We start from the raw sequence: 27,584 nt of genomic DNA, 5'->3' as shown, positions 1-27,584 counted from the left end.
ATTAAGTTAGTAAACACCTGACTCTTTGATTCACCTAATGTCAGATGGTGACAGCCATTGTCAGTATGCCATTTTAATGGAAACTTACTGGCTTGGAATATGATGTGAAATAGAGAATAATTCAATCTCTTGAGGGGTAGCAGATGGCATAAATATGCCAAAGTTCAGACTTCTGTCAAGACAGTGACAATTTAACAATCAGGAAAGACAAAAAGAAAAGAACAAAGAGATGCATTGTGAACATCTGATTCATTTTATTATTATATGCCCCCTTTTCAATTTATTCTGTCTCCCTCTCCCCTTCAACAGATAGATAAATTTAGGGATTTAAAGAACAGTCAAAAAATATTTTAAAGGAAAAAAGCTGTCAAAACAGGTAGCAAAAAGCTTCAGTCCTGATAGGTCTTTATGTGTTCATAGTACAATCATTTTCCACACTATAGTATAGAATAAGAGAGCCAGTTTGAACTTGATCATCAGATTTGCTGATCCCTCTGTATCAGCAACTGGAACATAAACCTGAATAATATTATGTTAAAAAGTTGCCTACAAACTCTGATTACTATTACTCAATCACTGATTGTATTATATAAGTCCTGTCTTTGTTCTAGTCTTCCTATGAAAATAATACAATTTCTTATTTACTTTTTTGTATCCTGTGGCTTCTCACTGCAAATGTCCAATTTCAGCCCATTTGAATTCACTAACAGCAAGGATGTCAATATGTTGTCAATTGATTTCATCTTTCATCACGTAGAGTTTTGCCATGTTTCGGCTTGTAGCACTTGATGTTCTTACTGAACTTCTGTCTTCACAGCTTCAGATTTTCGTTTCCCGCTGACAACATCAGCAATTAGATGTGTACAAACACAATATGTAGTAAAAAATTAAAAAAAGATATGCAGCTGTTCCTCAGTAGAATGTTGAGTATCATCTGTCCTGGTGTGTATGGGTGTTTGTGTTCTTATCTAAGACCCTGTTTCCCTGAAAATAAGACATCTCTGGATAGGAAGACCAATTGGGCTTTTGAGTGCCTGTGTTAAAATACATCCCCACTGAAAATAAGCCCCTCTCCGAAAATATTTAACTGTACACGCAGCCGGTTCTTGCCAGTTCTGCAAATTGTGCAGAACCCGGTCGCGCGAGCACTCATGGGTTCACTCAGACATGTACATATCTCTCCAACACTCCGCAGACTGCATTGGCTGCTGTAAGAAAAATTCCCCAGACCAAGAGAATAAAAGCTTAAAAACTTTATTAACCACATGATATATATATCATAGAAACATACATCAAACATAACATATATCAAACATAACATAAAGATCTTAAAGATGCCAGCATGATCATACAGTATCATACAGGGACCAAGAGAAGTTACGGGGAAAATATACGTGAACCTCAAAAGGTAAAGTACCTAACTACAAGAATCATCTTATATAGAATTTTCATGTCTGGTTTACACCCCCTTCTTCCTGTCCATATATGGGATTGTCTTGAATCCAATTTCATCATAGTTCCACGGAACTCTCTAGATTAATCCATCAAGTTGTTCTGCCTTTATGAATGTTTCTTGGCCTAAAAAATAGGATTTCTTCATCTCTGATACAGGATGTAAACATGTTTTTGTACTTTTTGCTTTTCTGGCAAGGTCCGCTGTCCAAAAGGTCAGAAGTTTAGTACTCTAATAAGAGTGTTTTGTATCTATCTAGGCCTTAGATGCCTAGATTCTATAGATAATTCTCACAGCTGCCAATTGGTTTCCAGATGCAATTCAAAGTGTTGGTTATGACCTATAAAACCCTACATGGCATCAGGCCAGAATACCTACCGGACTGCCTCCTGCTGTATGAATCCCGGCGACCGGTTAAGTTCCACAAAGTTGGCCTTCTCCTGGTCCTGTCAACTAGACAATGCTGGTTGGCGGGGCTTAGGAGAAGAGCCTTCTCTGTGGCGGCCGGAATCAACTCTGGAATCAACTCCCTCTGGGGATCCTCCTTGCCTTCCACAAGAGTCTCAAGACTCGCTTATGTCGCCAGGCCTGGGGCCATTAGATTCTTGCCCCCTGGCTGATGAATAGACTGAAAGAAACTGTTTGAATGAGAATGACTGTTTTTTTACGGTTTTTAGTTTTAGATTATATATTTAATTATTATTATTTTTTAAAATACTTTATTAATTATATACATTTAAAAAAATAAAAAGACAAAACAACAATACAACATTTACAGAATGTATATACATATAGATCTATGAGTCAGAGGAGAAAAGTAATAATAATAAGAAAGAAAATGATAACATATATACACTCATAACAAAAATAAAGCATTATGCTTTATACATGGATTATTTTGGTATCAGAGCTTGTTATTTACATCTGCTACATAGCAGTATACTTGATTTACAGCTCATTCATTTATAACAGTATTTTCCCTTTGTTGATTGTTACTCATTCATCTTGTTGATTTTTTGATTTAACATTTTGTGAGATTATTTTCATTTTCTCTATTTTCTCTATGGTATAGTAGTGCCTTATAATAACAATATTTCCTCTGATTAACATTTTAATTTTTCTCTCAAAGTTAATGACCTGAATAACTTTATAGTTATTCATATTGTTCCTTTATTTTATTTTATTTTATTTTTGGCAATCCAGATATACCACCTGCCCCAAGTTTTGTGGGATTCCCTAATATCTTTGTCTTGTGGTTTGTATGTAAGCTTTGTCATCTCTACAACCTCATATATTTTGGTTATTAAATTAAACATTGTTGGGACGATTTCCTGTTTCCAGGTTTGCGCATATATAATTCTTGCCGCGGTTGTTATATGCAAAATGAAATGCCTGTCATTTATTGTAACTTTATGTCTAATTATATATTTAATTAATTGGACTCAAAATGTTATGTGTTGTTTTATTATATGTTGTGAGCTGCACCGAGTCCTCGGAGAGAAGCAGCATAAAAGTCCAATTAATAAATAAGTAGTAATTAGGGAGACAGACCTAGAAATCAGGTAAGCTGGCAAGAGGAGCCCAGTCTTGCTCCATGTGGCCCAAAATAAGATTTCCCCGTAAATAAGGCCAATTGCTTATTTCAGGATTCAAAAAATATAGGACAGGGTCTTATTTTCGGGAAAACATGGGTACCATATCATCAATCATTTATTTGCATTTCATGTTTTTTGGGTATAATGCAGAAGTGACCATAGACCTCTCCCTGAGCAGGATGAAATGATGCCCTACCTCCAAGTTCTTCTATATAACTGCTGGATACAGACATATTTTTATTTATTTATTCGACTTCTATGCCGCCCAATCCCGAAAGACCCAGGGCGGCTTACAACAGGCATGGGGGAGATTAAGATATTCTTTCCCCCTAGGCCATTACAAGTTATGCATGGTATGTTTGTGTGTATGTTTGGTTTTATTATAAGGGTTTTTAGTTGTTTTATTAATTGGATTGCTACATGCTGTTTTTATCATTGTTGTTAGCCGCCCCGAGTCTGCAGCATGCAAATCAAATCAAATCAAATAAACAAACAAACAAACAAACAAACAAATATTACAAAGTCAATTTAAAAAAGTCAAATATAACAACTAAACTATAAAATCTTAATTAAAAACCATGATCTCATTAACATACATACATAAGTATGTAGTAGTAGATGCTTGGAACAAACTTCCAGCAGACGTGGTTGGTAAATCCACAGTAACTTAATTTAAACATGCCTGGGATAAACATATATCCATCCTAAGATAAAATACAAGAAATAATATAAGGGCAGACTAGAGATGTATAACTCGGTATCATGAGCATACTGATGATACCTCACCCCATGCCATCAAATTATATTGCCCAGTGGCTTAATGTAGATGTTAAATAGTAGGGGAGAGAGAACAGACCCTTGTGGCACACCACAAAGGAGAGGCTGAAGGCTGGACCTCTTCCTCCCCCACTAATGCCGACTACAAATGGCTGGAGAGATCGGAGGAGAACCACTGTAAAGTGATGCCTCCCACTCCCAATCCCTCCAGCTGTCACAGAAGGATACCATGGTCAATGGTATCAAAGGCCACTGAGAGGTCAAGGAACACCAGGATAGAGGAATGTCCCCTATTCTGGGCCCGCCAAAGATCATCCATTAGCACGACCAAAGCAGTTGCCGTGCTGTGACCGGTGCTGAAGCCAGACTGAAAGGAGTCCAGATAATTAGCTTCATACAAGGACCACCGGAGCTGAAGTGCCACCACCTTCTCAACAACCTTACCCAAAAAGGGCAGGTTGGAGACTGGCCTATAGTTCTTCAATTCGGCTGAATCTAGGGATGGTTTCCTGAGGAGGGGTCTTACAATTGCTTCCTTCAACAGCTGTAGAAATGACTCCTCTCTCAAGAAAACATTAATTAACGACTGGATCCTGCTGCATGTCACCTCCTGACTGGCCGAAACCAGCCAAGAGGGGCACGGGTCCAGAAGGCAGGTGGAGGAACTCTCAGTTCCCATGGCCTTGTCCACTTCCTCAGGAGTTACCAGGTCAAAGTCTTCCCAAATAACAGGACTAAGTTTCATGCCTTTCTTGACCTTTTTTGGTCTATACTTATGTAATTTTTCATTTATTCCTCCCACGAACATCCCACAGGTTTATTACAGAATTTTGTAGTAGTTAAACTTTAGTACTTCTAGTTTTCATTAAAGCTTTTATCTAACTGTCCTTGAAGTTTCTGCTGTTACATAGTTGCTGAGTTGGTGGCTTGAATATCTAAAGAATCACGAATCAAGCTGTTCCTATATGAACTCTAACATCATAAATTTATCTACCTTCCATGACTCAAAACAACTGGAGCTACCTTCCATGACCCAAAACAACTGGAGCTACCTTCCATGACACAAAACAAAATCCCTACATGATTGTCAAAAATAGATAAATCTAGCAAAATAATATTTATTAACAAATTTCAAATGAGAAAAAATGAGATCAGTAATGGAAAATATATATAGTATCTACTAGTAGCTTCTGTTTGAGAAGTGAACATTATTTCCTAGCTCTCAGTTTATAAACATAGCCATATTTATATTTTGTTCAGGATTATTATTATATATACTTTTCTAGTTTTCAACCACATTGCTTTTCAAAATGATGGTTTTATAGCATAAATTGTTCAATAGTAGCATTTCAATATTTATCTTCTATTTGGTTAAAAATTGCATTTGGTTCTTTTTTAAAAAGCTTTGTATGCTTGATCAATTTCTGAAGTTTAATAATTCACAAAGATATATTTTGCTTGACCAAACAATCAAAGTGATATATTCTACTAACATTTTTACTCATGCATTTTTCATTTACAAGTCTGCTAAGGAAAATCCTTGTGCAAAATTGCTTAGGTTACTTTTAAAAGTCACTTCAATTACCCCTAGGAGATAGTTAAAATAGCTCCAACTATTTTTTGAAATGAAAGAACCAGTATGATCACACATCTATCATTTCACCAGATTTTATTCCACGGTTTTATTCCCAAAACATACAACCAGATCAATGGGAGTGGCATGTGGGAGTGGACATTGTGAGGTTAGTTCATTGTGGGAATATTGAGTAGGATACTGAATTAGTATCAGCCCTCTTTGATCGATGTGACAGAAACGGAATTCTTCATTATTGTAATGTTATTGTATATTAAAACCTGAAAGTACAAATCGCCTCTTGTGTCCTTTTGCATTCTGATGAGTTTAGGAGAATCCTTTCAGAACTTCTTTCTCTGTTAATTATGCAGCTGCTTCCCCACTACCACTGCTCTTATTTGACGGTTCCTTAGCAGCATCTTATTCATTAAACAGTGTCAAACCAACTCCATCAAATCTTTTGGAGCTCCTAAAACCTTATTAAGGAACCCATTGTGTTTACTGAATACTCCAAGAAAACAAGAAGACATAAGCTTGAAACGGTGATTCTTCCAATTCTTTTTGGCAAAGTTTGGTAGCACAGAGCACACTTCCCAAGCACAAGCAGCCAAAGTATACCTATTGCTACCTAGTCAAACTCATGATGTCTTATCTGAATTCTTAAGATACAATATCTTACAGTATCTCATTGAGAAAGTGAATGGAAATACAATATACTCAAAATAATGCCTTCAATAACTTGCCTTCAGAAGTTGTAGATACTTCATCACTGGTGATTTTTAAGGAAAGACTGGACAGCTACATATCTGAAATGGTATAAGATCTCCTTCTTGAACAGGGAGTTGGACTAGAAGACCTCCAAGGTCCTTACAATTTCCAGTTCCGGTGGGAGGAGGAGGGTGGAATATAGCTCCACCGGACTACGGCTAAACATCAAAGGAAAAAAAAATATATAGGAACCCCCCGTTGAGTCAGCAAACCTGCTTTGAATTTCTGGGGAGGCGAAGTGTCCCCGTTTCCTGAAATCCTAGATTCGGTGGTGTTCGTGGCGGTGGCGAGCTGTTTGGACACGAACACGCCTGGAGTCGGGTTGGCGGAGACACGGAGGAATGGCGGCTGCTATTTACAACTGAGCCGCGCTGCTGAGAGTGAGTCGGGTGAGTCGGAGAAGGGAAGAGTGGAGGACCGTGACGGCCAGGGAGAGGGAGAGAGAGCCAACCAAGAAACAACTGGCTTGGACGACCCAGACTCCGGGGGAAGCCTTTTTTGGAGGAGGTCTCCTGAAGCTGATGGTCCCCTGGAGGGGTCTCGAGTGTACAAGGAAGGACAGCTGACGGGAGGAGAGAGCGTGCACCGAGAGGAAAGGAGAGAGGGGAGAAAGAGGGGCGACGTCTGAAATTGCCCTCCTCCCACTGCATAGACCCGAGACGCCAAGGAGCTGTATGGTGGGAGCACCCCGCGCCGGAGGGACTATGGAGGAATGAACTAGTGGGAGGAAGGAGAGGAAAGAAAGAAGAAGGAGGAAAGAGGAACTGAGACTGAGATAGTGCCTGAAGCTCGCCCTACTGAGACCACATGGAGTTTCTATTAAGACCTTATAAGACTGCAGAGGGTCTGGAGACCTGGAAGCATTGTAAGAGCAGAGGAGTGGAAGTGACTGAGAACCCAGAGAAAGACCTGAGAGTGCCAGCCAGTGGCAGTGGCTGGCACCAAAAACTTGGGACAAACCTGAAGAACAACAACATGCCAGGACTTCTCCCTCAACAACATCTTTCCCCTGATCAATTCTTTTCCCCCCAGAACTCACCTTTAAGAACTGGTGTCAGTATTGCTGACTTGATGGATAGTTGATTTTTAATTATTTCCTATAATTTTTAGCACTTTAGAACTTTGCACTTTACCAACTTCAATTAATAACTAAGCTCTGATTTTATATTATTAACTATTAATCTATGAACTTTTTTATTCTCTATTTTATATTGTGATATATATTATTAGTATTTTAATTATTATTAATTTAATTCATTTTAATATTACTAGGGGGTCTCGTAATTAATGGATGATTGGGGTAGATATGGGATGAATGATTGGTATGAATGTAATGGTTGGGGCGGGTGGGATTATGGTATGAATGAGATAAATGGAAACAGTATGAATGATAGATTTGGCCCACCTCACGCCGGAGAGGCGGGAGGGGAAGGGGCACTAATCTCTGGGGTGACAGAGGGTCAGAATATTCCGGTGTTGCTGGGGAGAGGCAGATATGACGGGGGCCACAGAGTTAGCCGTTCCAGGGGAACGAGGGACCGTTGCTTAATAACGGTCCCTTGTTCTGGCTCTGTGAGCTCAATCTTGGGTACTGGTGATGAGTGTAATTCTGGCCCTGGGCTCAGGTTGCTGCTGCTTAATGCCAGGTCGGTGGTAAATAAAGCTCTCCTCATCCGGGATCTGATCCTGGATGAGGAGGCCGACCTGGGATGTATTACTGAAACCTGGCTGGGCCAAGAGGGAGGAGTTCCTCTCTCTGAAGTTTGCCCAGCTGGGTTTCAGATATGGCATCAACCTCGACCCCAGGGAAGGGGGGGAGGAGTGGCTATTATAGCCAGGGAGAGCCTTTGCCTACGTAGATTCATTGCTCCAGAGATTGCGGGTTGTGAGTCTCTCTTGATGAAGTTGGACTTAGGGGTTCAGGTGGGCTTGTTTCTCACGTACCTGCCTCCCAGCTGCATGTCAAAAGCCCTGCCTGTGCTGCTCGAGGAGGTAGCTGGGTTGGCGGTGGAGTTCCCCAGACTTATTGTCTTGGGGGACTTCAATCTGCCGTCACTCGGCGAAGCCTCTGGACTGGCACAGGAGTTGAGGGGCACCATGACAGCCATGGACCTGACTCAAATAATACAGGGTCCGACTCACGAGGGAGGACACGCACCCGACATGGTATTCCTCTCTGAGAATTGAGCAATGGTCTGAGACTAAGGGGCTTAGAAGCATTGCCTTTGTCATGGTCAGACCATTTTCTACTACGGCTTGACTTCCTGGCTCCAATCCTTCCCTACAGGGAGGCGGAACCAATTAAGATGTTCTGCCCCAGACGCCTGATGGACCCAGAGAGCTTTCAGACGGCGCTTGGGGTTATTCCAGATGCACTCGTCCACAGTTCGGCGGAGTCTCTTGCGGAAGCCTGGAACAAGGCTGCAGTGGAGGCTCTTGATCAGATTGCGCCTTTGCGACCTCTCCGTGGCGCTAGACCCCGTAGAGCTCCATGGTTCAACGAGGAGCTCCGGGAGTTGAAACGCCAGAAGAGACGTCTAGAGAAGCGATGGAGGAAGAGTAAGTCTGAATCTGATCGAACACTTGTAAGAGCTTTTATTAAGACTTACAAAGTGGCGCTCAAGGCGGCAAGATGCGCGTACCATGCCGCCTTGATTGCATCAGCGGAATCCCGCCCGGCCGCTCTGTTTAGGGTGACCCGCTCCCTTCTTAATCAGAGGGGAGTTGGGGAGCCCTTACAGAGTAGTGCCGAGGATTTTAACACGTTTTTCGCTGATAAAATCGCTCAGATCCGGGCGGACCTCGACTCCAATTGGAAAACAGAGTTGGCTGACAACGAGTCAGTTGAGATGACTGGGGCACGTACTTGTCCATCTGTCTGGGAAGAGTTTGATCTGGTGACACCTGATGAAGTGGACAAGGCCATTGGAGCTGTGAGTTCCGCCACCTGTTTACTGGATCCGTGTCCCTCCTGGCTGGTTTCGGCCAGCAGAGAGGTGACACGGAGCTGGGTCCAGGAGATTATCAACACTTCCTTGGGGAGGGGATCCTTCCCATCATCCTATAAAGAGGCGCTCGTGCGCCCCCTCCTCAAGAAGCCTTCCCTGGACCTAGCTGTACTTAATAACTACCGGCCAGTCTCCAACCTTCCCTTTATGGGGAAGGTTGTCGAGAAGGTGGTGGCACTCCAGCGATCCTTGGAAGAAGCCGATTATCTAGGTCCCCAGCTTTCGGGTTTCAGGCCCGGTTACAGCACGGAAACTGCTTTGGTCGCGTTGATGGATGATCTCTGGCGGGCCCGGGACAGGGGTTTATCCTCTGTCCTGGTGCTTCTTGACCTCTCAGCGGCTTTCGATACCATCGACCATGGTATCCTTCTGCACCGGCTGGAGGGGTTGGGGGTGGGGGGCACTTTTCTCCAGTGGTTCTCCTCCTACCTCTCCGGTCGGTCGCAGTCGGTGTTAGTGGGGGGTCAGAGGTCGACTCCGAGGTCTCTCCCTTGTGGGGTGCCTCAGGGGTCGGTCCTCTCCCCCCTGCTATTTAATATCTACATGAAACCGCTGGGTGAGATCATCCAAGGGCATGGGGTGAGGTATCATCAGTACGCTGATGATACCCAGCTTTACATCTCCACCCCATGTCCAGTCAACAAAGCAGTGGAAGTGATGTGCCGGTGTCTGGAGGCTGTTGGGGCCTGGATGGGTGTCAACAGACTCAAACTCAACCCGGATAAGACGGAGTGGCTGTGGGTTTTGCCTCCCAAGGACAATTCCATCTGTCCTTCCATCACCCTGGGGGGGGAATTATTGACCCCCTCGGAGAGGGTCCGCAACTTGGGCATCCTCCTCGATCCACAGCTCACATTAGAGAACCATCTTTCAGTTGTGGCGAGGGGGGCGTTTGCCCAGGTTCGCCTGGTGCACCAGTTGCGACCCTATCTGGACCGGGACTCACTTCTCACAGTCACTCATGCCCTCATCACCTCGAGGTTCGACTACTGTAATGCTCTCTACATGGGGCTACCTTTGAAAAGTGTTCGGAAACTTCAGATCGTGCAAAATGCAGCTGCGAGAGCAGTCATGGGCCTATCTAGGTATGCCCATGTTTCACCAACACTTCGCAGTCTGCATTGGTTGCCGATCAATTTCCGGTCACAATTCAAAGTGTTGGTTATGACCTTTAAAGCCCTTCATGGCACTGGAACAGAATATCTCCGAGACCGCCTGCTGCCGCACGAATCCCAGCGACCGATTAGGTCCCACAGAGTGGGCCTTCTCCGGGTCCCGTCAACTAAACAATGTCGGTTGGCGGGCCCCAGGGGAAGAGCCTTCTCTGTGGCGGCCCCAACCCTCTGGAACCAACTCCCCCCGGAGATTAGAACTGCCCCTACTCTCCTTGCCTTTCGTAAGCTCCTTAAGACCCACCTGTGTCGTCAGGCATGGGGGAACTGAGACATCTCCCCCGGGCATATACAATTTATGAATGGTATGTGTGTATGTACATGTGTTTAGAAAATGGGGGTTTTAAATGTTTTTAGTAGAAATTTAGATTTGTTGTAAATTGTTTTTTCACTTTGTTGTGAGCCGCCCCGAGTCTGCGGAGAGGGGCGGCATACAAATCTAAACAAATAATAATAAATAATAATAATACAGATTGAATTTGATTGATGATTGATTGATTGATTGATTGATTGACCAATCAATGTACTTTTGAAAACCCTACTGTGCTCCAGTATGATTATGGAGAACGTGATCCATTAATGATTTAATTAACTGAGAACAGGACCATGAATGACTAATGGATCTCTGCAGGCTCTTATAGCTATAGAGGAATACAGCATTTTATCACCTTTCTTGCCACACTTGTTAAGTGAATTACTGAAATTGTTAAATTAGTAACACAATGTTTAAGTTAATCTGGCTTTTCCATTGGCTTTGCTGTCAGAAGTTTGCAAAAGGTGATTACTGCAACTATCATAATTATGAGATAGTGGTGAAGCATCTGAATTTTGATGACATGACCATGGGGGTGCCACAACAGACATAAGTGTGAAAAATCACTCATAAGACACTTTTTCCCCAGTGCCATTGTAACTTCAAACAGTCATTAAACAAAACTGTAATAAGTTGAAGACTACCTGTACTACTTCAGAATCAGAATAGAGCTGGAAGGAACCTTGAAGGTCTTCTAGTCCAAGCTGCTACTCAATTTCTCCTGAACCTGGTTAGTTACATGGCAATGGACCAGATTACCTCCGGAACCACCTGCTACTGCACGAATCCCAGCGACCGATAAGGTCCCACAGAGTTGGCCTTCTCCGGGTCCCGTCAACTAAACAATGGCGGGCCCCAGGGGAAGAGCCTTCTCTGTGGCGGCCCCGGCCCTCTGGAACCAACTCCCCCCAGAGATTAGAACTGCCCCCACCCTCCCTGTCTTTTGTAAACTACTCAAGACTCATTTATACTGCCAGGAATGGGGGAGTTGAGATAGCTCTTCCCCCTAGGCCATTACAAGTTATGCCTGGTATGTTTGTATGTATGTTTGGATTTATAAAAGGGGTTTTTAGTTGTTTTTTATTATTGGATTGTACATGTTGTGTTTATTATTGTTGTTAGCCGCCCCGAGTCTACGGAGAGGGGCGGCATACAAATCCAATAAATTATTATTATTAATTATTATTATTTTGTTTTAAGAGAGTTCTAAAAATGACGAAGATATATGGAGATTGGCCCAAAGCAAGGAATAAAAATATATCTCCAGCCTTCTAAGAATTCTGGCTATTAGAAATATTTCTTACCATTCTGTTTTCCTATGTATCCTTATTACCTTAGCATATTATTTAAATAAAATATGAAAAAAAATGTTCTGGCAAATTTCCAAGTTTGAAAAGGAGAGAAGAAGAAGAAGAAATAAATCATATTTAACTTTTGTTCATAAATATCTATTTCCCTTGATTAAATGATTGCATTAATTAACTTGGATATCTCATTTCTTTAGTTACATTTTGAGAAGTAGAAACATAAGTTAGGATTTATTTTGGATAAAAGAGGCTTTAGAGATAGCATACAAAAGCCAGCAAGATATTTAATTGAAACCCTGGGACCTGACCTTACCACAACTCTCCAGCAGGCTCACCTTTTCAAAATTCCTATTCTTTTCCTGCAGAAACAGATTTAAAAATAGGTGGCCATTTTTAAAACATTAGGATTGAAACTGTTGCTATGTAGTCTATAGAGTATAAAATTAAAATGCTTATGTAACTATGTTTTCTACACAGAGCCTACCTAAATTAGACTGTCAGAGACAGAATCTTTGTGACTCATCTATGAGGTTTCACCTATTTTACCATGCTTTTATGAGAATCTAGCAGTTATTTTGGCAATATTAAATACTCCAGATCTTAGTAAATTCTCTGACTTTAATTTTATTTTTATTTTTTTAATAATAAATTTTATTGAGTTATATACATATTAAAAAACACAAAAGCAGATCGGTGTATTGTCAATTTGTGAATACAATTGTAGGATGTCTGTTATAAGACAGTACAACATATATTCCCATCCCTCCCCCCTCCCCTGCTGCATCTTTGCAGCCTATCTTGTTGTGGATTCACCGATAATCGTATCAGCGAAATTATACACACATATGTATATGTACATGTATATGTATATGTACATGTTGACTGTATGACTGTAACTTGTTGCGTATATCCTAAGATTTTTATTAATATTTTATTAATATTTATTATATCCTAAGATTTTTATTAATATTGCTTCTTCATTGCTTATTTGACCCATATGACAATCATTAAGTGTTGTATCACATGATTCTTGACAAATGTATATTTTATTTTATGTACGTTGAGAGCATATGCACCAAGACAAATTCCTTGTGTGTCCAATCACACTTGGCCAATAAAAATTCTATTCTATTCTATTCTATATACATAAATTATACATATATACATATATATACCTATCTAGAAATAACAGTAATAACACAGGTAAAAAGAATTTGTCAACAAATAAATAAAGTATTATTTATCTATACAGTGGTACCTCATCTTACGAACGCCTCTTCTAACGAACTTTTCAAGATAAGAACCCAGTGTTTAAGATTTTTTTGCCTCTTCTTCCGAACTATTTGCACCTTATGAACCCAAGCAGCTGCTGCTGGGATGAAGGGGTTTCTTTTTTCCCCCTTTTTTGAAGAAAGAAAAGGGAGGGGCAGCTTGGAGGAGTAAAGATTTTGCATGCTTTTAAAGGCACTCAAACGGTGTTTTTTGAAGAAAGAAAAGGGAGGGGCGCTCCCCTTGCCTTTCTTCCTTCCCACTCACCCTTTAGCCTAGCCTTGCTTCTTCCACCCGCCCCCTTTAGCTGCTCCTCCCTGCCCTCTGTTCGCCTCCCTTCTAAAGTTTGGAACTTTCCTGAACGATTTGCACGCATTATTTGCTTTTACATTGATTCCTATGGGAAACATTGTTTCATCTTACGAACTTTTCACCTTACGAACCTCCTCCTGGAACCAATTAAGTTCGTATGATGAGGTACCACTGTATTTGGATTGCTTTTGTATTTTCTTTCATTTTTTATTTTAACCTAATGTACAGCTGTTCTTTTTTCGGTTGTTAACCCAATTATAAAAGTTTTTCCATGTGTCTATATCTTGTAATTTTTTATCGTTTTTCAATTTTTGTGTTAATGTATCATATTCTGCACAGAAGCATTTTTTTGATCATATCTCTGACTTTAATCACTCAATCACAATAGAGCTGGAAGGGACTTTGGAGATCTTCTAGTGCACCTTCCTGTTCAAGTTTGAGTTTAAGTTTATTGGATTTATATGCTGGCCCTCTTCGAGGACTCGAGGCAGCTTACAACATATCAAGCAGGAGAACCTATATCAGTGGTGGGCTACTGCCCGGATGGGGGGTGGGATGCAGTGGGGTAGCAAAAATGGAGCTCCACATCAGAGCACCCAATTTGCACTGGAAGATGTTGAAAGAAAATGCAGGGCGTCCTGCATAAACCACACTCACTGATGAAGCACTCACAGCTCCTGAAAGCAAGTTGTTTCACTGATTAATTGTCCTCACTGATAGGGAGTTTCTCATCAATTCCAGGTTGCTTCTGGTTTGTTTTCTAGGAAAAGACACCACTGGTATACTTGATGAAAATGTGCAAAATACTTTCTGGATGCAGCTGCAGCTTGTTTGTCAAACAGGGGATATGTATCCAGGAAGACACCCAAAATGTGTGCCACCCTTGAAAAGAGAAGTGCCACCTCATGCAAGCTCAAAGATTAAATATCCAAAGATTTGGAAGATGCAAACACCATAGCCACCCAGTCTTGGTAGGATGAATGAAAAGGAAAAGGGGGAACATGATCTAAACATTTAAATATGTCAAAGGGTTAAATAAGGTCCAGGAAGGAAGTGTTTTTAATAGGAAAGTGAACACAAGAACAAGGGGACACAATCTGAAGTTAGTTGGGGGAAAGATCAAAAGCAACATGAGAAAATATTATTTTACTGAAAGAGTAGTAGATCCTTGGAACAAACTTCCAGCAGACATGGTTGGTAAATCCACAGTAACCGAATTTAAAAATGCCTGGGAGAAACATATATCCATCCTAAGATAAAATACAAAAAATAGCATAAGGGCAGACTAGATGGATCATGAGGTCTTTTTCTGCCGTCAGTCTTCTATGTTTCTATGTTTCTATGATTAAATCAAAGACAGTTCTTCCCCACCCAACCTGAACACTGGGCCAAAAGTTTGATAGTTTCATTGGCCAGCCTGAAATAAAAATAAACCATTGGGTATCATCAGCATACTGATGATACCAAGCCCCAAAGTAGTGGAAAAGAACCGTTGTACTCACCTGAACGGTCTTCTCCAGGTCCTGGAAGGAGAGTCCAGCATGGGATTTAGCTCAATCTTATTGGTAGGAACTGAGTTTTAAATTAATATAATTAACATATTAATTAGGTACCGCCCCCTTGCTGCCCCAGTACCTCAGTTTTAAAAAAACGAATCTCATGAATAAACAGAATTTATTTAACAAGAACAACAAACAGTAACTGAACGCAACAACTGTCCATGGTTCAATGGGAGGGTATGGACTCTCCTTCCAGGACCTGGAGAAGACCGTTCAGGTGAGTACAACGGTTCTTCTCCCATGTCTCTGGAAGGAGAGTCCAGCATGGGATATACCCAAGTTCCACTGTTCAAGGGAGGGATATCATTGAATCATGACCCTGTAGTGTCACACACTCGTTGCAACACTCTCCTCCCGAAAGCCGCCTCGGCTGAAGCAAACGTGTCCAATTTATAGTGCCGTATAAAGGTGGTAGGGGTGGCCCACGTGGCCGCCCTACAGATGTCCTCTATCGATGCATGTGTGGCCCATGCCGCTGAAGTAGCGGCACTACGAGTCGAATGAGCCGTGATTCCACTGGGTAATGGCTGGGAACATGCTTTGTACGCTTCTGCTATACAAAGCTTCAACCATTGACTAATTGTCTGGGATGACACCTTGAGACCCAGTCGATGTTGGCCGAAGGATACAAACAAGGCCTCTGACTTGCGAAAAGAGGCCGTGCGCCTAATATAGAGTTTAAGAGCTCTGCGCACGTCCACCTTATGCCACTTAAGTTCCAATGGATGTGATCCATGCACGCAGAAATCCGGCAAGACAAGTTCCTGTGTCCGGTGAAAGTGGGTGTTGACTTTAGGTATGAACGTTGGGTCCAAACGTAGGGTCACCCTATTAGGTTGAAATGTACAAAGGTCAGGCCTTACAGACAAGGCCGACAGCTCCGACACCCGCCTTGCTGATGTAATGGCCACTAAGAATGCTGTTTTAAGAGATAACATCCTCAAAGACACAGTTCTCAGCGGCTCAAACGGAGGAGCTGTGAGCGCTTGCAACACCGTCGTAAGATCCCAAGTAGGAAACCGTCGTATCGGTGGGGGATGCCTATTGGTAGCCCCTTTTAAAAAGTCTCTAATCAACGAATGGTGGGACAATAATCCCCCATCCTCAGATCGAATGATCGTTGCCAAAGCCGCTACCTGTCTCCTTAATGTGTTGGGGGCCAATCCCTTCTCCAGACCGGATTGTAAAAACTCCAACACCAAGACTAAATTAGCATCCTGTGGCCGTTGATGTTTGACCTCGCAAAAGGCGGTGAATGCGGCCCACGTAGCCTGGTATATCCTAGTCGTTGAAGGCCTCCTGGCCGACTGGATCGTAGCGATGACATTCTCAGGAATGTTCCAGGTTCTTAATCTGTCCCCCTCAAGCGCCAAGCGGTCAGGTGGAACCACTGCGGCTCTGGATGGACAATCGCTCCCTGAGTGAGGGTGATTAGGTTGTCTGGGATCCTCCAGGGCTGGACTATCGAGAGCCCCATCAGGTCTGCGAACCAAGCCCGGCGTGGCCAGTGTGGTGCTATCAGTATGATCTCCGCCCGTTCCACTAGGATCTTCTCGATGACCCTTGGAAGAAGTGGTATTGGTGGAAAGGCATAAAGCAATTCCTTTGGCCACGGAAGGTACAGGGCATTGGTCCCCTCGGCTCCCGGTGTGGGAAATCTGGAATAAAACCTCGGGAGCTGGGCATTGCGGGAAGTCGCAAATAAGTCTACCTGTGGGTTGCCAAACCGTTTGGTCACTTGCTGGAACAGGTGTGGGGTCAGACTCCACTCCGCGGGATCCACTGCTTGTCGACTGAGCCAATCCGCTTGAACATTGGCTTCCCCCGCAATGTGCTCCGCGTGAAGAGACGCAAGATGGATCTCCGCCCAGTCGAAAAGGAGTTGTGTTTCCTCCATCAACCTGAGGGATCTGGTCCCTCCCTGGTGGTTGAGATGCGCCCTGGTTGCAACATTGTCCGTGCGGACCAACACATGCTTCCCGTGGAGGAGCGTTGCGAATGTCGACAAGGCCAGGCGCACCGCTTTTAGCTCCAAGAAATTGATATTCACAGGAACCAAGTCCTGAGGCAGCCACACTCCTTGGGTCACATGATGGTCCACATGGGCTCCCCAACCCAGGAGGCTGGCATCCGTAGTCACAATGATGTGTTGTAGGTGACCAAAGGGGGACCCTTGATGTATCGCCCGGGACTTCCACCATCTTAGGGAGTCTCGCAGGCCTCGTTGCACCGTAATTGACCTGCGTGTGTGACTGACACGGCGTTTTTGGTAAGGAAGTAAAGTCCATTGTAGCGTGCGAAAGTGATACCGTGCCCAGGGAACGATGTCCACGCACGACACTAGAGTCCCTAGGACCTTGGAAAGGAAGGCCAGCGGCACCATCCTCTGATGTTGTAATTTGGTGACTAAGCCCTGGACGTTGCGCTTTCTCTCCGGAGACAGGTGAACTCTCATGGAGGTGGTGTCGATAACCGAGCCAAGATGGGTTATAATTGTGGTGGGCGAAAAATGACTTTTTTCGTTGTTTATCGTAAAGCCATGCTCCTGCAACAGCGCTACCGTGTCCCGCAGATCCTGCTGCGCGGTCGCCCGATCCCTGGACAATACGAGGATGTCGTCCAAGTACGCTAAAAGTCTTATTGATCGGGACCGTAAGGCGGCGATTAACGAATCCAGGATCTTGGTAAAGGTGCGCGGTGCGGAAGAGAGGCCAAAGGGCATCGCCCGGTACTGATAGTGCCTCCCTTGGACATAAAATCGGAGGTATTTCCGGTGCTCTGGGTGGATGGGAATGTGTAAATACGCCTCCTTCAGGTCGATGGATGACATGAGATCTCTGGGCCGGATGGATGCCAGGATCGTGCGGAGGGAGGCCATCTTGAATCTGCGGTATAACACGTACTTGTTTAGATTTTTCAGATTCAAGATGAGCCTGCAACCTCCTGATGACTTGGGTACTATGAAGACCCTGGAGTAGTACCCCATGCCCTCCATCTGGGCTGGCACCCTCTCGATGGCTTGAATCTCTAGGAGATGCGCAATCTCTTGCTCTAGTAATGTCCGATTGATAATGTCCTTGGGTACTGGACATGATACAAAATGGGTAGGCGGAATACAAAGGAACTCCAGGCGTAGGCCCCGGCTTACCGTGTCCAGGATCCAGGCGTCGGAGGATGTGGTCCTCCAGGCGGTACAAAACCTTTGGAGTTTTCCCCCCAAAGGGACCTGCCCTATGGAGTCACTTGGCTCCACGGAAACCTCGTTGATTGAAACCCCGAAAGGGGCGTCTCGCCTGCTGATATCCCCTGCCCCTGCCTTGAAAGTAGGTCCTATCACCCCGGTACGAGTAGGACTGCCCATATTGACCTTGTGAGTAGGGTCGGGAGGCCTGGGTGGTTCCGGAGGCAGGGTCCCATCGAAAGGGCTGCCGACGTCGATACGGTGTGTTACTGCGATCTTGCCTTCTAGAGGATCTGGGAAGGATCTTCCTCTTATCCTTGTCTTCCACAAGGACGGATTCCAACACCTCCCCAAACAGTTTCGTGCCCTGGAAAGGGGCAGACGACAGGCGCCACTTCGACTTGGCGTCCGCCTGCCAATGTCGAAGCCACAGGAGGCGCCGAGAAGAGACAGTGGAAGCCATGCCCCTTGCAGAAAACTTTGCCGCATGCAAGGTAGCATCCGCGGAAAACTCGGCCGCCGCTAGCAGCTTGTTTAAGTCCTGCTTGAGGCGAGAGTCTTCAGGCCCCATCCTAGACTGCACCTCCTGAAGCCACATGATGGAGGCTCTATTGAAAATGGATGCAGTAGATGCCGCCCGCAGGGCCCATGCTGCCATTTGATGGGCCTTTTTCAGGAGAGTCTCAGCCCGTCTTTCATCAGGCTTGAGACTGTCCGCAGTCTCCGAAGGGACGACAGCATTGGATACCAGCGTGGCCACTGGCTTATCCACTGGCGGGAATTGCAGCAGGTTCTCCATCTCTTCGTCGAACGTATAGAAGCGACGCTCCATCATGGAGGGGCCCTGTGCCGCTGCTGGGTGCTGCCAGGTGCGTTTGATATTTTCCAAGAATATCTCCATTGCAGGCACGTTCTCGGATTCCTTAGGTTGCTCCTTACACAGGGAAGCCGAAGTCCTAAGTCCATCCCCTGCATCCGTAGGTGCATTCGCCCCTGGCACATCTAAGGTTTGCTTCACCTTATGCAACAGCAGCCTAAATAAAGTTGGCTTAAATAGTCCTGCGGGAGCTGGCTGTTCAGGGCAGGCATAATCATCATCAGATAGTTCATTGTGCCCATGCTCGCTGTCTTCTTCCAGAAAGCCAGTGTCTCCCGCAAAAGAATCCAACCCAGGAGGGGGCGGTGGTGCTGACCAAAGATCCCTGGGCTGGTAAGCTTGTGGCAATGGAGGTGTTACTTGCTGGGCACCGGCCACCATTCCCTGCGCATATATGTTAGCAATCATGTCCTGCAGGGATGGTGGAAAGGCTTGCCAGACATCACCCTGGGTTCTAAGCCCTGCAGCAGTAGGGGTAAAGGATGCCGAGGGAGCTGCAATTGTTTGTGGACCAGTAGAAGGCCCATACAATGGTTGGCTGATTGAGGCAGGCCTCTCTGGCCTGACCTGAGGTGAAGGCAATGGTGTAGTTGTGCCAGGTAATGCCTGACGGTCGGGGGACCAATCTTTTTCTGAGGCAGAGCCTAAGGCCCCCATTGGCAGTGTCCCCCCTGGTGGAAGTGGCTGAAATGGGGGTATATGGAAGGCCCCTGCAGCTGGAGAAGTTAATGCTGCATCCAAGCGTTGCTCTAACGCTTTTATTTTCCTCTCTGCTTCTCTTAATGAGGAAGACGATTGGGAAGATTTGGCCTTGGCCTTAGAAGAGGCCTTCTCCTTGCTTTTGCAGGAACCCTGAGCAGACTGGGATTGCTCCTGCCCTTGCTGGTCAGCCATCCTGTCAGAAAGTGGGGCAGCTTTACTCACAAATTTCCTTGAAACCAGTATCCAAACACACTCTCAAAGCAATTTTGGCTCCACTCGTGAATGCCTGTAATGGCTGTCGGCAGTTGCTCACTGCACGTGAGTGACCTAGCCAATGAGCCTGTTGCTGGGTAAAACACCGGCCTGGCTCCTGGCGCGGTGCCAAAGCGCGCCAAAAATGAGGCTGTCAGGTCTGCCGCGCGCCAATTAAGCCCCAAAATGGCGGGCGCAAGTTATTGCCGCTTCGGGGGGAAAAGGGGGGGGGCGCGGCTTCCATGGCTTCATAAACGGCCGAAATCGCCGACTCTGCCCCCCCCCCCGCTCGCCGCTTGCATTTCGAGCGGCTTCTTCACTCTTCCCGACTTCAGCGGCTTCATTCTTTTAAACCTGTAATTAGCCGTCAGCTGTGAGGCGCTCGGGACGGCTCCCCCGGCATCAGCTGAGAAGCGCGGCTTTTCTTTTTAAGGCAGATCGGGACTGCGAAGTCCTTCCGCTGCCCCCTTAAGTGGGTAGGGGGCGGACCCCTCCCACACGGGGTGAAAGCCAGATATGACCACGGAGGACAGGGATCTCCGGCTCAACATTCCTCTTCAGGGCAGTACTCTCGGAGAGAAGAGGCCCCATAAGGAGAACGATGGGGGCGCTGCCCACGGAGGGCAGAAACCCCTTAATCCTGTAGAAACCTGTTAAAGACATAAGCAAAAACATTAAAACTGTAAACATAAATTTTACTACTATACACTTTATTTTAAATTGCTCCTTCAGGAGCAAGCAACTCAGTGTTCCTATCCTAGACTGAGTTTTTTTAAAACTGAGGTACTGGGGCAGCAAGGGGGCGGTACCTAATTAATATGTTAATTATATTAATTTAAAACTCAGTTCCTACCAATAAGATTGAGCTAAATCCCATGCTGGACTCTCCTTCCAGAGACATGGGAGAATTGTAAACTTCTCATTTGAAATTATGACATCCTTAAGGATTACCAGTTAATCTGAACCAGAACTAGAGATAGCCTACCGTTTCTAACCAGTTCTTTAGAAATGTTAGTAGTTCGGCGATGATGTCATGGAGCCAGTTCTGCCAGTGTCTCAGTAGGCACCACAATCTTAGATTTTGCTTCTGCACAGGTGCACAAAGCTATGTTTTGATTGCTATGGGCATGCATGGCACAACCCTAAGTGAATTGGCAGCAAAAGGACGCAGAACTCACCCTGATCTGAACACAAAAAAGACTCCATAACTCTTGTTAAAAAAGAATACCATCAGGGGTGGGTTCCTCCAATTTCAGACTGATTCACCCAAACCAGTAATGGTACTGGTCCGTGGGCACTACCCTATTCTTTTTAAAAATCTTTTTTTTTTAAATGTCCTTCTGACCATGTGCAAAAGCCAAGTTTCCAGCACTGTGCATGCAGTTGTCGTCTCGTTTTTGGCTTTTTAAAAAAAAAAATTTCAGATTTTTTTGGTACTGCGCAGGTGCGAGAAGCGCACACATGCCCACGCAGCACAGAAGGAAGCAAACCAACAATGAGATAAGTTAGAACCTACCCCTGAATACCACCCTTGAAATTAAAAAAGAAGGAAAGGAAAAGTGAAAAGATAGTTTATTCATTTATTTATTTATTGGATTTGTATGCCGCCCCTCTCCGCAGACTCAGGGCAGCTAACAACAGCAATAAAACAGTATATAACAAAATCCAATACTAAAAACAATTAAAAAACCATTATATAAAAACCAATCATACATACAGACAAACCATGCATAAAATTGTAAAGGCCTAAGGGGAAGTGTATCTCAGTTCCCCCATGCCTGGCAGCAGAGGTGGGTTTTAAGCAGCTTTCAAAAGGCAAGGAGGATGGGGACAATTCTAATCTCTGGGGGGAGTTGGTTCCAGAGGGCCGGGGCCGCCACAGAGAAGGCTCTTCCTCTGGGTCCCGCCAAGCGACATTGTTTGGTTGACAGGACCCGGAGAAGACCCACTCTGTGGGACCTAACTGGTCACTGGGATTCGTGCAGCATTATTACTTATTACGTGAGCAAGAAATTTACCCTCTTGTCCATCTATTCATTTGGCAAATCAAGTAGCACATACTAATAGTGTTGTGCTAATTTCACTTGAAATATTTCAATACAGAACATTCAAATTACCCAGTTCATATCATAGGCTGATCAGCTTCAGAATATTGAGAAGAGATGAAGCTTAGTTGCATCGTGTTCTTTCTGCTTCTTGTAGAAGGAGATGAATAAAGGCCTCTTTGGAACAAGCTTAACCAAGTGTATATTATTTTATTTAATATATTTATACATTATTTTCCATCCAGATGGCTATTGACGTAAGGATGAAACAAAATAGATAATGCAATGGTATAATAAAATATGAATAACAGTGGAAATGACCAAAAGACACATGAAATTATAAAGAATATTGTGACGCCGCTGAGTCCTAATGAAAGCAATGCCTTCAAAAGGGACAGAGAGCAAGGCAAGCCAGTGGGGTCACTCACGAACGCGAATCCTAGAAAGTAGAAACTGGACACATTCTCTCTCTGGGTGAAGTGACATGGTGTAGAGCCATGCGCTTCTATTTATTTAGGAACATAAGGAAATGGGGTATGATTACATATACATGTCAAAATGATACATAGCTTCAAACGTATCTTTGAGTTTCTTCCTTTCCCATGCATATTAAGGAACGATCTTTTTGGGACTTCCTAAAAAGCAGATGTTAATTCGCACCTAGTTTCTTTGAAGGTTTCTTCTGGCTAATCCCTCTTAATTGCCCTTTGATAGTCTGTGTGCTTCAGGCAATGAAACTTCCCCCCTTTGATCCTATAATGTCCTGTCCTGAGTTGTAAAGCTTTTGAGATGTTTATTCTGAGCCCCTTTTCCCAGGGATGCAGATTAGGTTTACGGCCTCTCCTTGTCCTGGGTTTATGAATCAGGGTCACACAGAGTATATATATTTCTATGCTAGAATTCCAGATTAATAAAAATCCTATCCCAACATAGCTTGATATACTGCAACAGAATATAAAGAACATTATCGTATAACACAGAAGCTAAATGTCTTTACATGGTAAACAAAAGAACAATGCTTCTTTTGAAGGTTTGCTCAAGGTTATGATTCCGTCATAAGAAGGCCTGTCCTTTGACATATAATTCACCGCTTCTGTGGAAAATCTCAAGGTCTGAGCAAACTGGTAATAGAAAAAGTCATTTTCCCCTAAGCATTTGGGCCTAAAAAGTTAAGGTTAAGTGCCAACACTTTAAATTACATTTATGTCTGGCAGCTTAATTCTGCATCACTAAAAGCTGACTACTCACTATCAGGGCATTACAAAAACAGAACTAGTTTCAAAAGCAATACTCAAAACTCAACACTATATGTTCAAAACTATATAACCCTCCACATTTTAAAAAATGAATCAAAACACAGCCTCAATTGCCAAACTCAAGGGAGTGCAGTTCAACCAGAGCAAATTGAATACCCATTTCTTGTTCATACAGCCTTCTATTCTTCTTGCCTCCATAATGTCTTGTTTATGTTTACAGTTTATTGATTTTTAAAACTTTAAATTAAAATTCTCAGACAGGCTTCTAGAATCCCTTTTAAAAAGTCATTCTATGGTCCAACATATGGCTTGGGATCCTCCTCACCCTCCTCAATCAGAACAGAACTGGAAGGGATCTTGTAGATCTTTTAATCCAATCCCCTGCTCAAGCAGGAAACCCTATACCAGGATTATATCAGGGTTCCAAATAGCAACCTTGATAAGACGGAGTGGCTGTGGGTTTTGCCTCCCAAGGACAATTCCATCTGTCCGTCCATTACCCTGGGGGGGGAAACATTGACCCCCCTCAGAGAGGGTCTGCAACTTGGGTGTCCTCCTTGATCCACAGCTCACATTGGAGAAACATCTTTCAGCTGTGGCGAGGGGGGCGTTTGCCCAGGTTCGCCTGATGCACCAGTTGCGGCCCTATTTGGACTGGCAGTCACTGCTCACAGTCACTCATGCTCTCATCACCTCGAGGCTCAACTACTGTAACGCTCTCTACATGGGGCTACCTTTGAAAAGTGTTTGGAAACTTCAGATAGTGCAGAATGCAGCTGCGAGAGCTATCATGGGCTTCCCCAGGTATGCCCATGTTACACCAACACTCCACAGTCTGCATTGGTTGCCGATCAGTTTCCGGTCACAATTCAAAGTGTTGGTTATGACCTATAAAGCCCTTCATGGCATCGGACCAGTATACATCCGGGTCCACCTTCTGCCGCACGAATCCAAGCGACCGGTTAGGTCCCACAGAGTTGGTCTTCTTCGGGTCCCGTCAACTAAACAATGTTGTCTGGCAGGACCCAGGGGAAAAATCTTCTCTGTGGCGGCCCCGACCCTCTGGAACCAGCTCCCACCGGAGATCAGAATTGCCCCCACCCTCCAAGCTTGGGGGAACTGAACTACCCTTTTCTCCCCTAGGCCTATACAATTTATGCATGGTACGTTTGTGTGTATGTTTGGTTTTAGTAAGGGTTCTTTAATTATTTTAAACATTAGATTTGTTACATGCTGTTTATTACTGTTGTTAGCCGCCCTGAGTCTACGGAGAGGGGCGGCATACAAATCTAATAAAATAAATAAATAAATAAATAAATAAATCCAAAAGTAAATCAGAGTAAAAGAATTCCTCAGTTCCAATTTATTGCCAGAGCCATGTTGCCACTTCTGAGTGCAACCTGAATCTGAAGGGTTTCACTCCCCAGTTGAAAGTTCAATCACATATCCCCACTCCCACAACTTCATCATATTCTCTAATGTCCCTTCCCTTATATTCTCTAGTGGAGAATATAAGGAAAATCAAGAATATAAGGGTTAGAGAAATGAGAAGGAAAATGCTACATACCATCTTTTTCGGAGTATAAGATGCACCGGAGTGTAAGACACACTTTAGTTTTGAGGAGGAAAATAGGGAAAAGAATCTGCTTTCCAGGTATTCATCTGGCTAGCGTCTTTAGTCTGGTCAGCTTCAGCACATTATTCTCTCCCCTGATTAAGGGATTTAAAAAATTTTATTCTGAGAGAGTAACAGTGAAAGAGCTTCCAAGCCAATAAGAGCTGGGAACATCACTAGGTACCTGGAAAGAAACAGTCTGAGCAAATAGAGCAATGGAAAAAAAACCTGCAAAGACTTAGAGCCTGGAAAACATTCTTCTTTTCAGAGAATAACAATGAAAGAGCTTGCAAGCTGGTAAGGGCTGGGAATATTGCTAGCACCTGGTTTGGGCTGGAGCAAGTAAAGCAATGGAAAAAAAGACAGGGTTTGGAAAATATTCCTCACAGAGAGTAACAATGAAAGAGCTTGTAAGGGGGTAAGAACAGGGAATATCAGTAGCACCTGGTTAGGGCTGGAAAGAAACATTTGGAGCAAGTTAGACCAATGGTAAAAAAAAACCCTGCAAAGACTTTGGGCTTTGAAAACATTCTTCACAGAGAGAAACAATAAAATATCTTGGAAACATTAATAGCACCTGGTTAGGGCTGGAAAGAAACATTTGGAGCAAGGAAAGCAATGAAAAAACAATCCTACAAAGACATTCTTCTTCTCAGAGAGCAGATGAAAGAGCTTGCAAGCTGGTAAAAGCTGGGAACATTGTTACTGAAATAAACCGAGTGAAACGGTAACTGAGTTTAATCGTTTATTCTCAACAGGAGACTAACAGCCGCGGCTTACTTTCACTCCGGCGCGTGTCTGACAGGAGCCACGTAAGACCGGCGGCACATTCTACTTATAAACTTTCGCCCGGCAACAAGCGACGCCTGACAGCTTCTTCAGATTGACGCCAAATCCGAGCAGCCAATGAGAGGCAAGTAAACAATCCTTTCTGAACATAGTGAATCTTGCTTAACAACAAATGCTTAACTTTTTTACCCGGTTACAGAAACTTCTGGATATAACAGTTACCACTTAGTTAGGGCTGGAAATAAACTTCTTGGGAGCAAGTTAGAGTAATGTAAAAAAACCTGCAAAGAGTTAGGGCTTTGAAAACATTCTTCACAGAGAGAAGCAATGAAATAGCTTGGGAACATTAATAGCACCTGGTAAGGGCTGGAAAGAAACATTTGGAGCAAGGAAAGCAAGAAAAAAACAACCCTACAAAGACATTCTTCTTCTCAGAGAGTACATGAAAGAGCTTGTAAAAGCTGGGAACATTGTTACCACTTAGTTAGGGCTGGAAATAAACTTCTTGGGAGCAAGTTAGAGTAATGGAAAAAACCCTGCAAAGACTTAGGTCTTGGAAAACATTATTCACAGAGAGAAACAATGAAATAGCTTGCAAGCCGGTAAAAGCTGGGAACATTGTCATTTCCTTCCATTCCATCATCTTTTCAAGCCATTGGGAATGTGGGAATCAATGTCTTTTTTTTTCATTTTTGAGCATATAGGATTCTTGTTGCCACCATGATATATAATAACAGTTCCATTTTTTTCCACTCTGTTTATTTTTTTAATTAATAACTGAAGGCAGCAAATATATGTCACACTCATTTTTGTTTCTATTTCTCCTACTATTCCTCCACCTAATCTCCTTCCAATAACAACATTATGAGGTGAATTGAACTTTTTATTTTATTTATTTATTTATTTATTTTGTCCAAAAAACAATGAGGGTTTTAGTGGGTATATATCTATATACACATAGTAAAATACATGATGAAGGTTATAGAGGAGATACTCATAGTAAAATATATCTAAGAAATAATAGAAAAGAAGATATAGGAATAGAACATAACAATGAAAGAATAGAAGAAGAGATATAGGAATAGAAGAAAGGTATAGGAGACATAGGAGAGCAATAGGACAGGGGACGGAAGGCACTCTAGTGCACTTGTACTCGCCCCTTACTGACCTCTTAGGAATCTGGATAGGTCAACCATAGATAATCTAAGGGTAAAGTGTTGGGGGTTTGGGGGTGACACTATGGAGTCCGGTAATGAGTTCCATGCTTCGACAACTCGGTTACTGAAGTCATATTTTTTACAGTCAAGTTTGGAGAGGTTAATCTTAAATTTAAATCTGTTGTGTGCTCTTGTGTTGTTGTGGTTGAAGCTGAAGTAGTCGCTAACAGGCAGGACGTTGCAGCATATGATCTTGTGGGCAATACTTAGATCTTGATTAAGGCATCTTAGTTCTAAACTTTCTAGGCCCAGGATTGAAAGTCTAGTCTTGTAGGGTATTCTATTTTGAGTGGAGGAGTGAAGGGCTCTTCTGGTGAAGTATCTTTGGACATTTTCAAGGGTGTTAATGCCTGAGATGCGATATGGGTTCCAAACAGATGAGCTGTATTTGAGGATAGGCCTGGCAAACGTTTTGTAAGCTCTAGTAAGTAGTGTGAGATTGTCAGAGCAGAAGCTACGTAGGATTAGGTTTACAACTCTTGAAGCCTTCTTGGCTATATTGTTGCAGTGGGCTTTGGCACTTAAATCTTTTGTTATTAGTATA

General features: G+C 43.6%; 1 protein-coding gene across 1 annotated transcript; it reads right to left on the bottom strand.

The window, feature by feature from the left end:
• Window positions 1-18,345: 18,345 nt before the first annotated feature.
• Window positions 18,346-20,058, bottom strand: LOC139168621 (lamina-associated polypeptide 2, isoforms alpha/zeta-like). The gene has a single exon (XM_070754244.1). It carries the CDS (start codon window positions 20,056-20,058, stop codon window positions 18,346-18,348), a length of 1,713 nt encoding a protein of 570 aa, XP_070610345.1.
• Window positions 20,059-27,584: the final 7,526 nt, after the last annotated feature.

This window comes from Erythrolamprus reginae, chromosome 5, assembly GCF_031021105.1.
Source record: "Erythrolamprus reginae isolate rEryReg1 chromosome 5, rEryReg1.hap1, whole genome shotgun sequence".
NCBI lineage: Eukaryota > Metazoa > Chordata > Lepidosauria > Squamata > Dipsadidae > Erythrolamprus > Erythrolamprus reginae.
The sequence above is the reverse complement of the archived record's forward strand: the minus strand, read 5'-3'. Positions and strand labels throughout refer to the sequence as shown.

Excerpts from the sequence above, each read along its gene's own strand:
- LOC139168621 (XM_070754244.1), bottom strand. The coding sequence starts at position 20,058 with ATGGCTGACCAGCAAGGGCAGGAGCAATCCCAGTCTGCTCAGGGTTCC.